Source organism: Fusarium sambucinum, chromosome IV (genome assembly GCF_050947815.1).
Source record: "Fusarium sambucinum isolate potato_lamoka chromosome IV, whole genome shotgun sequence".
NCBI lineage: Eukaryota > Fungi > Ascomycota > Sordariomycetes > Hypocreales > Nectriaceae > Fusarium > Fusarium sambucinum.
This window is the reverse complement of record NC_139291.1, coordinates 3,705,084-3,717,711: the sequence shown is the minus strand read 5'-3', so window position 1 is coordinate 3,717,711 and position 12,628 is coordinate 3,705,084. Positions and strand designations below refer to the sequence as shown.

At 48.2% G+C, this 12,628-nt stretch overlaps 7 protein-coding genes across 7 annotated transcripts; 4 read left to right on the top strand and 3 right to left on the bottom strand.

The window, feature by feature from the left end:
* Positions 1-837: 837 nt before the first annotated feature.
* On the top strand, positions 838-1,944 carry FSST1_001218 (mitochondrial carrier domain-containing protein; the record flags this gene model as incomplete). The annotated part of the gene is made up of 5 exons (XM_083226270.1): positions 838-931; positions 986-1,006; positions 1,061-1,192; positions 1,248-1,395; positions 1,443-1,944. 5 exons carry the CDS (start codon positions 838-840, stop codon positions 1,942-1,944), a joined length of 897 nt encoding a protein of 298 aa, XP_083091400.1.
* Positions 1,945-2,110: 166 nt separating this feature from the next.
* Positions 2,111-2,583, bottom strand: FSST1_001217 (ubiquinol-cytochrome c reductase complex assembly factor 2; the record flags this gene model as incomplete). Its single annotated transcript, XM_083226260.1, has 3 exons — positions 2,111-2,254; positions 2,313-2,501; positions 2,566-2,583. The coding sequence occupies 3 exons, from the start codon at positions 2,581-2,583 to the stop codon at positions 2,111-2,113; spliced, it is 351 nt and encodes a 116-aa protein (XP_083091399.1).
* A 906-nt stretch (positions 2,584-3,489) lies between these two features.
* FSST1_001216 (metal homeostatis BSD2 family protein) lies at positions 3,490-4,582 on the top strand (the record flags this gene model as incomplete). Its single annotated transcript, XM_083226249.1, has 3 exons — positions 3,490-3,510; positions 3,568-3,966; positions 4,019-4,582. 3 exons carry the CDS (start codon positions 3,490-3,492, stop codon positions 4,580-4,582), a joined length of 984 nt encoding a protein of 327 aa, XP_083091398.1.
* Positions 4,583-5,325: 743 nt separating this feature from the next.
* FSST1_001215 (protein-L-isoaspartate O-methyltransferase) lies at positions 5,326-6,146 on the top strand (the record flags this gene model as incomplete). Its single annotated transcript, XM_083223830.1, has 3 exons — positions 5,326-5,427; positions 5,479-5,957; positions 6,005-6,146. The coding sequence occupies 3 exons, from the start codon at positions 5,326-5,328 to the stop codon at positions 6,144-6,146; spliced, it is 723 nt and encodes a 240-aa protein (XP_083091397.1).
* Positions 6,147-6,371: 225 nt separating this feature from the next.
* FSST1_001214 (uncharacterized protein) lies at positions 6,372-7,127 on the bottom strand (the record flags this gene model as incomplete). The annotated part of the gene is made up of 1 exon (XM_083226228.1): positions 6,372-7,127. The coding sequence occupies one exon, from the start codon at positions 7,125-7,127 to the stop codon at positions 6,372-6,374; it is 756 nt and encodes a 251-aa protein (XP_083091396.1).
* Positions 7,128-8,965: 1,838 nt separating this feature from the next.
* On the bottom strand, positions 8,966-9,931 carry FSST1_001213 (aromatic alcohol reductase; the record flags this gene model as incomplete). The annotated part of the gene is made up of 1 exon (XM_083226217.1): positions 8,966-9,931. One exon carries the CDS (start codon positions 9,929-9,931, stop codon positions 8,966-8,968), a length of 966 nt encoding a protein of 321 aa, XP_083091395.1.
* Positions 9,932-10,693: 762 nt separating this feature from the next.
* On the top strand, positions 10,694-11,653 carry FSST1_001212 (uncharacterized protein; the record flags this gene model as incomplete). The annotated part of the gene is made up of 2 exons (XM_083226207.1): positions 10,694-11,063; positions 11,127-11,653. The coding sequence occupies 2 exons, from the start codon at positions 10,694-10,696 to the stop codon at positions 11,651-11,653; spliced, it is 897 nt and encodes a 298-aa protein (XP_083091394.1).
* Positions 11,654-12,628: the final 975 nt, after the last annotated feature.

Here is a 12,628-nt window from a genome sequence, read left to right as displayed (position 1 = left end):
GTGATGACAAGATATGAAGATGGTGATGCTGAGTTATTGAATCAGAAGCTTATCACCATTTATAATGAATCCTCCATTAAATATATCATTGAAGCCAGCCAGGGCTAGAAGTCATTGGTAAGGCTCACTGAAAGTCACTCTTTGATCTGGTAACATTCTGTACAAAGAGACAGCGAGAGAGTTCATACGCTGAGCATTAGGCTCAACATTACGAATAGAATAAGGAGCTTTCAGCCATTTAATCTCATGCATTGAATCTTGGTTTGACATTTCTTTTGTCTTTGACGGTGAGCATGGTAGTCACAGTGAGGCGGAATTGTAACAATCACCAAGCCTGCAAGCAGTTCATACACAGGACAAAGGAGTACTTTACAAACTAAAGACGACACTAGATTGAGTCCCTGCAAAAGCATCAGCATGCTCACAAACGGCACTTTGATACAGGTCAGATTGAGGCTTGTACCTGTAGGTTAGGGTTGTCAAGCTGTAGTTTGTCATTACGCCAGCACCGTCACCCAGGCATAAAGAATGAATGCAGCAGAGACTAATGAGAGTAATCGTCCAAGATATGCTTCCAGTGATTCTTTTCTGGTGAAGGCGTTCCTGATTGTAGTCAACAGTCCAACCCCAGATGCCGATCCCACGGAGGTTAGCTCGGCTAGACCACCAAAATTTATGGCGACATCGGCGCACGTGTGAATTGAAACAAGTGCTGTAGCTCCAAAAGTTCGAGTGACGAAATCCAATCCCCCGCGCCAGGAAAAAAGTTGTCATTCAACCACGACCAACGTCAACTTAATTGCAATTCCGGCAGGATAACATAGCAATTAATCCAAAATGGCTTCCGCAGCGCAACCAGCAGAGAAGAAGAAGCAGCCCAGCCCTCTGCGATCCGTCATCGCTGGTTCAACAGCCGGTGCCATTGAGATTGGTATGCATTCACCCACGCGACATCCATAATCACAAACTAATCACTAGACTATAGCTATTACCTATCCCGCCGAATGTACGTTTACTTCCTCGCGAAAATCCAACTAGAACAAACCTAATCGAAACGCAGTTGCAAAGACTCGGTCGCAGTTGAACAGACGGTTGGGAGAAGGCCAGAAGCTCCCTTGGCCTCCGTTCGGATCGCAGTGGTACGCAGGATGCACCACTCTCATCATTGGCAATGCAGCCAAGGCTGGAATCCGTATGCTTTTCCCAACTTTATATCACATCAGTAAAGGATTGGCTGACCTTTATAGGATTCGTGGCGTTTGATCAGTACAAGGCGCTACTTGTTGACGAGAATGGCAAGCTATCTGGACCTCGAACTGTCCTCGCTGGTTTTGGTGCTGGTGTGACAGAGTCATTGCTTGCCGTCACTCCCACCGAGAGTATCAAGACAACCCTGTAAGTCCAAACCAAACCTCTACAAAACTCAAGCTAACAATCTCAAGTATCGACGACCGCAAGTCGGCCAAGCCTCGATTCCGCGGTTTCCTCCACGCCGTCCCTATCATCGCCCGCGAGCGTGGCCTCCGAGGTTTCTTCCAAGGCTTTGCTCCCACGACCGCCCGACAAGCCGCCAACAGCGCAACACGATTTACCGCCTACAACTTCTTCAAGCAAATGGCCGAGTCGTACACAGCACCGGGCGAGAAGCTCGGCGTCGTGGGAACTTTTGCCATTGGTGGTCTAGCAGGTCTCATCACTGTCTACGTGACGCAGCCTCTCGACACAATCAAGACGAGAATGCAGAGCATCGAGGCGCGCAAGACGTACGGAAACAGCTTCAAGTGCGCCACTACCATCTTCAAGCAGGAAGGCGTCTTTACTTTCTGGAGTGGTGCACTACCCCGTCTGGCGAGATTGATTGTCTCGGGAGGATTGGTGTTTACTGCTTATGAGCAAATCCAGTTGTGGTTCACCAAGATAGACCCAGAGGAGAAGTATATTTAAAGAGATACTAGAGTCGGTATAAAATGCAGAAGGCGTTGGAGAATGGGCAACATAATGGGGAATCGCTTTTTGATACAATGTACAAGTACAATTACATATACACGTCAGATGCCAGCTGAATATCCTTCCGTATTCTTATCCGGCATTAATCGTCTCATCATCATCTTTACTGGAATCGAATCATGCCTGACAACCTCTTGCCTAGTCGCTCCAGCCATGATCTGTTGGGCGCCTCATCAATTTCCCTTATTAGATCAGCAAAGTATGTAGGCTGACTCTTTGGTTCTAGCAATCGACCCTTGAGCTTGAACTGTCCGAATATTAGCTTTTGTCGTCATTTCTGTGGTATGATATCGCAGTGCACGTACTCGATCGTTGTATCGGTCCTGGGCCAGGAACTGCAGCGCCCTCGCCTTGAGAAGCTCTTCGCGCTCCATGGATGGCTTGTAGTTTTGGAATCGCTCGGTAACGGCCTTGCCTAGGACATCTTGGAGTTGGTGATCGGGACGCAGGGCCTGCTTTGGCCAGCGCGCAAAGACGTCGGAGTATATTTTTTGCTACAACACAAACGGATATTAGTTCTCTGATAGTTGGAACACAGTATAGAGGAATATTACTTACAGATAATGGTCGAGACATTGTGAATTGAGGCTGTTGTCGTTGCTGGGATTAACCTTCTCTACCACAGAATATCTCGACGTCAACCATTAGAGAAATTCCACGCTACAGTGCAGTCTTACAGTGTCAGACGCTATTGAGACTGTCATTAAAAAGCATATGATTGGGTCATGCGTAAATTGCCTCAGGTCACCACGAGACCCTTGAAATCAAAGTCTCATTCATTCTTCAACCTCAAAAAGGACAAGCTCGTGATGTGATTCAATGTGGAGGTGGAGCCAACCGGGTCTAACTACGACCTGACACAGCCCACCTCATCTTGAGAGAGTCATCAAAGGCAACAACATTTGAGTTTTGTCATTTACCACAAGGTTCCCCGGAAAGAAGTATGTCTAAACTCAACTCTGATTGTTGTTTGTTGTTTTGCTGTGCCTCTTTCAAAGACATCTGAACAAGGGGCTAGAGGACAGACTCAAAGTACAGATACAGTGCGCCAAGACGTTTTAGGTAACCCATATTCGGCGCATGCCCCCTGAAGACCCTTCTAGACGCATCCCCCTGTGCTTACCCACACTGTGGCGATACCGAACTGGAACCGCCCGGCCGCATCTTGACTAAGGTGCCGGACCTTTTTGCTTCAGGCTTTCTCCTCGCCTCGTAATCGCTTTTGAGAACTCAAAGCCAACGAAACAGTAAGAAACTCAATACTACAGCCAAACTAAACCCAAATTCGCCGTCACTCCTTCAAACCTTTTCGCCAAATAGATCATCTCTCCTTTTGTCCCTTTTCGACTTCCTCTCCCCTTGTTTTCCCTCACGGCTTTTGATCCTTTACGATTCCTTTTTCTCCTCCCTACGACATCGCGTGTATTTCCTTGGTAAGCGGATCCGGGAGGCAGCCCGATCACCGCCAGACGATAGCCCATCATGTCTGGACGATACGAAAGAGTAGGTCGCGACTTGGAGACACAAGTAAAAAATGGCCATTTATTAACAAACTCCCAGGTCAACGCTCAAGACGAGGAAGACTTTAGCAATAACAATAACAATAACAACAACCGCATGTCCACAGTCCCCCACTCGCCACCACCCTCGTTTCACTCTCGAGCCCCCTCTCCCCAGCGCCAGGTCGACAACACTCTCGCCGATGCCTTTGACGATGACGACGATAGCGACGATGACGTTGACGACCGACAGCGTTTGATGCGACAAAACTCGACGCCATCATTCGAGACGGCCAATGCGACGCAAACTCCTCAACCGGCTGCTCCGGCACCAGCACCATCTGGCTCAAGATCAACAAGAATCGTGGGAGGGGGTTCAGGATCGGATGGTGTTTTTGCCAACTTGTCTGCGCGTCCAGAGCGAGGCAACGCTGATCCCGAGAAGGATGAACTACCACCGGTATGTCGCTCATGGTTATCGATTTTGGTATTCTAGTACTAACTGTTATCAGTCTTACGAACAAGCTGCGGCCGATGCTGCTCCTCCATACTGGGAGACAACAATCCTCGCTCCTGGCATGGGTGGGCCCGACGAAGTCTACATCGACGGCATGCCAGTTGGATCATTCTTCTCATTCGTCTGGAACGGAATGATCTCAACATCCTTCCAGCTTGTCGGTTTCCTCCTCACATATCTCCTGCACTCTACCCACGCTGCCAAGAACGGTTCTCGCGCTGGTCTCGGCATCACTCTTATCCAGTACGGCTTCTACATGAAGGGTGCCTCCGAAGACGAACCGCCAGCAATGAGCGGCCCCGATGGTTACGCAGCCCCACCAGACCCAAACTCACACAAGTTTAAGCAAGGCGACGTGACAGACGAGGATCTAGGCACCATTACCGGAAGCGAGTGGCTAGGATATGTGCTCATGGTTGTCGGCTGGTTTCTTCTTATCAAGAGTGTCGCCGAGTTTCTACGAGCACGTCGTCATGAGCAGCTTGTCTTGCAGAGCCCTGATCGTGGCCTGGGCGTCCCGATTATTGCCGAGGGCGAGTCCAACGAACGAGTGGTTTGAGAAGGGTCAGCGGAGAACGTTTTCATGTACAACACAATATACCACATCATGCAAGCGCATCAGTCGAGAGACGTACGCGTTTCTCTTACTTGTTCTTTCCGGCGTTTTTCTTGGGTGGAATGAATCGAATCGAAGGGATTGGAAGGATATATGGGTTCCTACTACAAGCTTATTGTTTGGCGCGTCACACGCAGTTTCATACGTCTATATATGTCTTCAAAACATGATTTCAAATCTTAATTTGGGTGTCTTGCTGTTGAATTGGTGATAGGTGTATAACGGATGTAGAATAGACTTTGGCTTTATGAGCGATGATCTATAGATCTATTAGTACCTAGAATACTCTAATCAGACAGGGTCAGCCTGACTTATAGAACCCCATCCTTCAAGATGAATACCTCTACATCCCCTGTTGACCTAAAGCCCCCTGCTAACTTAAGCCATGGTTCACTTTGTGGGGTACCCGTCGCCGATCCCAGTGTTACGGAACGGCCCCGCACAAGCTTCGGTAGCTACTTCCCATGATGATAGCATTACAACCATTTATCTTTACCTGCAGCTCTTCCTTGTCTTTATAACAACATTCTTGAATCTCAACTCGAATCCCTTACCTACCAACACCCACTCCATCACTCATTACCGTTATCGTGGCTTTCGTCAAGAAATCGCTCTATTTTCCATCTCGCTACGTCAGACAAACCTATTCTCGACTTACACACTCAAGACAGCTGTCGAGAATCAACATGGCGTGGACATGTACTGGTGACACAAACTCGGCGCTGATCGAAAACATGTGGAAGAATGGACTTATCACTGATGCTCGAGTGAAAGAGGCGTTCCTCAAAGTATATCCATCCCCCTTTGCTATCTACAAGCGATGCATGCTAACATTCCAGGTTGACCGCGCACATTACGCTCCAGCGATGCCATACGAAGACTCTCCCCAACCTATCGGCTACTCGGCTACTATATCCGCACCACACATGCATGCTTCCGCCGTCGAACATGTCCTGAGCTATCTCCTCCCATCCTCCACGTCGCCTTCCCCGCGCATTCTCGATGTCGGTTCCGGCTCGGGCTATCTAACGCACGTCATGGCTGAGCTTGTAGGCGAGAAGGGTCTTGTCGTAGGGCTAGAACATATCAGGCAGTTGAAAGAGCTGGGCGAGAATAATATGGCAAAAAGTGAGCAAGGAAGGAGGTTCCTCGAGAGTGGAAAGGTGAGGTTTCGGTACGGTGACGGAAGAAAGGGGTGGGTTGAAGAACCAAGAGAAGGTGAGCAGAAGGAAGGTATGGGATGGGATGTTATCCACGTTGGGGCCTCGGCTGTGGAGATTCATCCTGAGTTAATCGAGCAGTTAAAGGCTCCTGGGTGGTAAGTCGAGCGACTTCAGTCTGTTTGCGGATATTGACGAGGCGCAGCATGTTTATACCAGTCGACGACGACAAGATGGGATACAACCAGCACGTATGGCGGATTGAGAAGGACGGCAATGGGGAAGTTACAAAGAAAAAGTTGTTTGGCGTTCGATATGTCCCACTAACCGAGGCGCCGAAAGAGTAGGGAGATACCCTGGTATGATGCCCTTGGCTTGCTTGTCTTTTTGAGGGCTCAGGTCGGCACAGGCATTATAAAAAACAATATAATTTTATTTCAAGGCAATTGATTGTTCAATATAGCTAAGTCATTTATCCATAAATTCATAACTCTTGTGCATCCATTAACTCCAAATAATGTGCAAACAAACATCCTTATCCTTTGTATCCAGACTGAACTCCCTTCTCGGTCCTATAGCAGACCCAGGCCAAAGATGACAGCGACGATGGCTGATAGTATACTAGGTGCATAAAGTCTTGGGCTATCGCTTGCAAGCCCCGGTGCTTCGTTGGATCCTTTGCCAGACGAACCAGAGGGTGATTGAGACGAACCAGATTGGCTTCCGGCCTGCTTGTTGGCGGTGCATCCTCCAGATGGGCATGTTTTGCCCGTCGAGTTACCGGAAGGCGTTGCGATGGGCAGCGGGATAACAGTTGTACAGCCCTCAGGTGGACAAATGACCCCCGTAGCTTGTTGCTGTTGAGTATGTGTCGGTGCAGGAACAGGAACAGGCGTCCCAGTTCCGTTGCAATTAGTACAAGGCGATGGCTTTTGTACGACGGGAGGGACAGTTCCATTCTTCCCTAAACACTTGCCACCATCACATCCTGCGAGTTGGTACAAGCTCAGTACGCCTTCTCCTCCGCATCTTCCGCTGCTTTCATCGCCTTCGATGCAGAGAATATTGCACCGTTGTTCGTCGATAAGTTCAAAGGATGCTGATGCGCCACCGGCGTCGCAGAGACAAGAGCCTGCACCTATGGCTATGAGTGTTGCTGCTCTGGCACATGATTGGAGACATTGAGGTGCGGTGAAAGGGGCTTGTAGAAAAGCAGGTGTGAAAGGCGGCGCAGCAGATGTTGAAATACATCCGATGTACTGGTAGGGTGGAGAGTAGGGGAGAGCTGTTGCCAGGAGGATGAAGTTGAGGATAACTGGTATAAGCATCTTGTCGGTAATTTATAAATTGTGTTGTATTTGTATAAGTGGTGATATTATGGTTGATGAGTTGCAGCGATTGATGCTGATATTAGCCAAGCAATAGGGGTTATATATATCTTGTTGACGACCAGCCATTCTGTTATTAGACATGGCACTTTACCAGTTGCGAACATAATTTGAATGGCAATTGTAATTCACTGGATACATGATCTTTGCTCCTGCGTTCCAAGCAGCGGCAGTTGAGGGTAGGCGTGATGGCGGGGATTATATGTCTTAGACATCAACACCATGATCAGGAATGAAACAAGTAAACTCGAGTATCTGGACTACATACAATCTCACAGCTACATTACCAACGCGTTTATTAATAGGCAAACCATAGTATAATTGAATAGTAACAATAAAGATCAAGCATATCCCAAAACAATAAATGAGTGTCACACTCTTAATGTTGACGTTTTCCTTAACTGTAAAACAACATATTCAGCCACTCGGAGTAATTCACATTCCTCCCTCCACCATTCCTAAACAGCCAGTTCTCGATATTTCCGATACACTTCCAAAAACATCCACACTTCTCCCAACCTCACTCTACGCCTCTCTACTTACAGTCCGGCGTAACAGTAGGAGTAACAAATTCAGTTCCACACCCCGCGGGACAATCCCCTCCGCATGGAAACGCTGTGGTAACCGTGGTCGCCGTCGCAGGACATCCACAAACCGAAATCACTGTCGACAAGCTCAAGCACATGGGCCTAATACAATCCGAGCAGATGGTCTGAGTCTCGGTAACAGTGGGACAGGCAGGAATATTAGCAGTGGCGATGGTGGAAGTTGGTCCGTAAGAGGACGCGTAGACGTACGACGTATCGCATCCGCCGGGACACTTGGACTTTGAGCAAGGGAAGGACGTCTTGACGGTTGAGGCGCGAGGGGGGCAGTTCTGCTGATTGAGGGAGATGGTGGAGAAGGAGAGGCAGGCGAGGGTTACGCAAGTTGAGCAGACTTCTTCGGTGGATATGACAGTTGGGCATGGCATTGCGGTGGTGCCATGATGTTTCTTTGCATTGGTAAGAGAACTATAATTATTAACAATGGTTGACAGTTTAAGGAAGATTGGGGACGGTACATGAGGAGAGCAGTGAGGATGGTAAAGGGCAGCATTTTAAATAGAGTTGAATATATGATTATAAGTGTAGTTGTTATATATATGACAAGATAAATATTTAGGTATATCACAGTCAGTCCCTCTATCTTCCAGAGGAATCCAGGTGTTTATATACTCAGCTATTTCCTAACATTTAAATCTTACGTCTGACATCGTCAGCCCAGCCAGCAATACGAGATGCCACGAACAACTTTCCGACGATCCGATCCATGGTAGTCCAAGCAGAATCTGTCAGTCACAAGACAGGAATGTATATGATGCAGATAAAACACGTGGATTGGACTGCGGCTGACAAGATGGTGCAAAACACCCTGACGATCACTCTTGGATGACCGAATGGAGCTATGTCCATTGGGAAATACGAGGCGCTATGATGCAAACTTTGGAGAGTGGTCATCCTGGCTGAAGGGAGACCTGAGAAAAGCGCTGTCTCGAGGACTCGGCAGTTGCTGTTGTGCTTCTTGATGCTCTTTTTGGAAGGCCTCTGTGACACGCTTTGTGCATATCAATTAGGACTTATGTATGGTTGGCAGCCATCGGAGGTTGTGTAGCAATATCTGACCTAGTATGTTGTATTCAGTGGCATAGCCAAGAATTAATGCATGTAAATAGTAATCCTTCTTCTCGTTGCGTCTCTCCATAAACAAATCCTCAGACAGTGTAGCTTTCGAGTTGCTCAAATAACAAGTCCCATCCCATCACTTCTTCTGTTTCCCTCCTTCTCCTTCCTCCACTGTTTAACGATTCCCCCGATAACCTCATCGAGGTCCTCATCTTCAAGTCCCAACTCCTTCATGGCAAATGCATCTCCTCTCTTGGGCCACTCGGCGTCTAGTGCCCCTAGGACAAACACAATCTTCTCCAGCGCGTGAGGGTCGTGTTTCACGGCCATCTTGCCAACTTGTTCCTTTAGGAACTCATCCGAGTTCACATAATCCTTCTTCCAGTCTGCGCCTGTCGCCTTCTCGAGGGCCGCTACCACTTCCAGCTGTGTCTTGCAGAAGCTTTGTACGTAGAGGAGACGGTTTTTTGTGGTGTCCGGGTGGTTGAGTACTGCGACAAGAGATTCGGAAACACGGGATAGTGTAGATGCTGAGGCTGGAATGTCGCCCTTATCTAGGATCACAGCGGTGTTGGTGACGAGATCAGTGTGCAGCAGGCCATCGCGAATTCCATAGTCAAAGAAGTGCCCACAGACGATAGATGTCCATGAGAAATCGGGGTATTCTTTTACAAGCTCGATAGCCTTGTTCCTTACTTCGTCCTTGTCACGATAAAGCTTTAGTAGCTTCTTGGCTTGCTCACTCTGGGCATCACAGCTTCCAAAGTCGGCAGGAATGAAGCGTTTCACGCCCGCCTTGGCAGAGGCTTCTGCGAGGCGGAGATGCTGATCAACAACGTTGGTCAACGGGAATGAGGCAATGACAACATCTTGGCCTTTTAGAGCGGGAACCAAAGCGTCAATTGCGAAGTCGTCAGGGATGGTGACGATGGAGATAGATTCGGCGTGCGCGGGTGTTGATTTGGATGATTCACGTCTGGCGACAGAGACTTCGAAGGAGCTTGAGGATACAAGGCCTTCTAGGAGGACTGAGCCCAGAGTTCCGTTTGCACCGACAAGGAGGACTTTCTTGAGAGACATGATGACGTTTGTTGTTGTCAAAGGCGTAAAGTTTTGGTGTTGGAGGGAGAAGCTGTAGATAAAGATACGACACCGCGGGGTAATGCGGGGTAGTAGGTATTGCGATCGAGCTTCAGCTCTTTCCTCTTGGTTTTATCTGTACGGAAAGTGTAACAACTGAGACATCGGGGTTGATCTCCGATGCAGGAAGCCGGGGTCGTGGTCCGATGGGCCATTGACGCCATCGCGGATACCTTCCATCTCGCCATGTACAAAGAGGAAAGCCGAAGCGAGGGTAGATATGTCATAGATAGCTGTGTAACGTATCACAACAATTTGTTTAACACAAAGTTACTCTATTCAGTAATTGTATTACAAAGAATGCTTGCACCACGTCCAAAAACACGCAACTTATCCACCCCACCCCAACAATGATCTCCACAAGAGTCTCAGTATAAGTCAAGCTATAAGCTTCTGATAAGTTTTTGACTGAGAATTCAAGAATATACAAACAGCCATGTGTATTTACAATCCTTGCTTGAAGAGAAAGAGACTGTTCATGTCACACGGCAACACTCAATGCTTATCTCTATGCCTCATATTGCTGCAGATCGCTTCCGTCGGGCGAGGTCCTCGTCATACGAATGTAACAACATGAAGTTGCACTTGCAGTTAACTCTGTATCACAGAGTGCACTATTCACAGCTATAAGATGAAGAGCTTGTCCTCTCTTTGAGCCCAACACTACGCACCCTCCTCTCTTCATCAACAAAGCTAGCAAACATGGCAGCAACCGGAGTAATCGAAGAGCCACCAAGTGAGCCCGCTTCGCAGGTTAAACCACCCTGGGGGGAAGAAACCAGAGACATTGAAAACAAAGAAATCGTCCTCATCACCGGTGCAAACACGGGCATCGGCTTGGAGACGGTCAAAGCCTTATTCCGCTCTTCGAAGGCCTACCATGTTGTTCTAGGTTCTCGCAAAGCCGCCAACGGGGAAGAAGCAATCGCCCAGCTGGAAAGTGAGTTTCCCAACACCAAGAGCAGCGTCGATGTTGTACAGATCGACCTTGGCAATAGCCACGAGATCCCACTTGTCTTTGAGACTATCAAGTCCAAGTTCGGCAGAGTTGATGTTTTGGTCAACAACGCGGGTGCGTTTTCTACATTAACCTAGTGTAGGGGTAACTTGAGAGGGGTGGCTGACGAGTATCTAGGCGCAAATTTCGATTCGTTTGAAGAAAACGATGGTGCTGATCCTGCCCGCGCTCGTCTTTTGTTTAACAAGACTTACGACAACAACGTGTCGGGCACTCAGGTTTTCACGGCGACATTCATTCCTCTTCTGTTGGAGTCCTCGTCCCCGCGCATCATCTTTCTGACTTCAGGCCTCTCGACACTTCACGGCGCGCACGAGTCGTTCCTGTCAAAAATCACAGAATCCATCCCGAAAGGGTGGCCCAAGACGGGGATCCCGACAGCTGTTGCGTACCGCTGCTCCAAGACTGCGCTCAACATGGTGATGCTGTCGTGGTACCAGCTTCTCAAGGAAGACGGGGTCCGAGTGTGGTCCGTCAACCCAGGCTTCTTAGCTACGGGGCTGGGAGGGAACCCCGAATTGCTCAAGAGTGCGGGTGCGGGAGATCCAGCGACGGGCGGTGAGCTTATTCTAAAGGTTATCGAGGGAGAAAAGGACGAGGATGTAGGAAAGGTTGTTAGTCAGGATGGTGTTCAGGAGTGGTAATAGTGTTGCCTTGACAATGCTGGGCGTGTTATTCAGGACACGCTTGACTCGAGATGAGATGAAAGCTCGGGCTTTCGAAAAACACAATAACTCGGTTGGCCAATTGAAATGAAATGTATTGACTGTGACAGTGACGGCGTATCTACTAATTAGCAAAGCCACATTTGATGATGTACGTACGTCTGTCGAATAGTCCAAACAATGATCTAAGCTCCATATTAACAAGTGACACTATCATCAAAGCGTCACAAAGAAATAAGAAAGTGAAAATTTGTGTTCAAACGGTCGCTTGGCAGTTAATGCCATCGGAAGAGTGCGTCATTGCGTATATCCAACTCAGCCCTGAAGTTTCTTTTGTTGTTGATGGTTGGGTATTTGATCTAGGATGGTCCATGTAAGCGGGCAGTAGGTGACGATACAAGTCGTGCCTTTTAGGCTACTGAAAAGCAAAAGTAGACACAAGACCAGTTTCTGAGTTCAAGACCCTTGTAGAGCATGTGATAAAAACCAAGGTCGATTAGATAGTTGAAGGAAGGCTGAGGATAGATATAAATAAGTGGTATCAAGTTGGATTGTGGCTTGCTTCTATTGCGTCGAGGATTACGAGAGACAAGGGGACAAAGATGACGAGTCTGACACTGTAGAGTTACAGAGAACCATAGGGGGTCGGTACAGTATGAGAATAGTGGCTGGTCCCTGGAACCCTCGAAGACATGGAACCCCTGGCCCGCCAAGTGACGTCGGCAGTGCTCGAGCATCAGAAGAGAATCAGTCAAAGGGACGCGTCTCCACAGGCAGCCAGCCCGCTATTTCCATTGTCTGTTCATCTGACATGGATATCGATGGGAAGCAGACCCAATATAGTAGTGATGCAATGCTTCCATCTATAGTAGTTACACCGTCACCAACAAAACAAAATGTGAGTAACACGATACATGGACAATATCTTGGCGCATAACAATAATAGTAAAAACA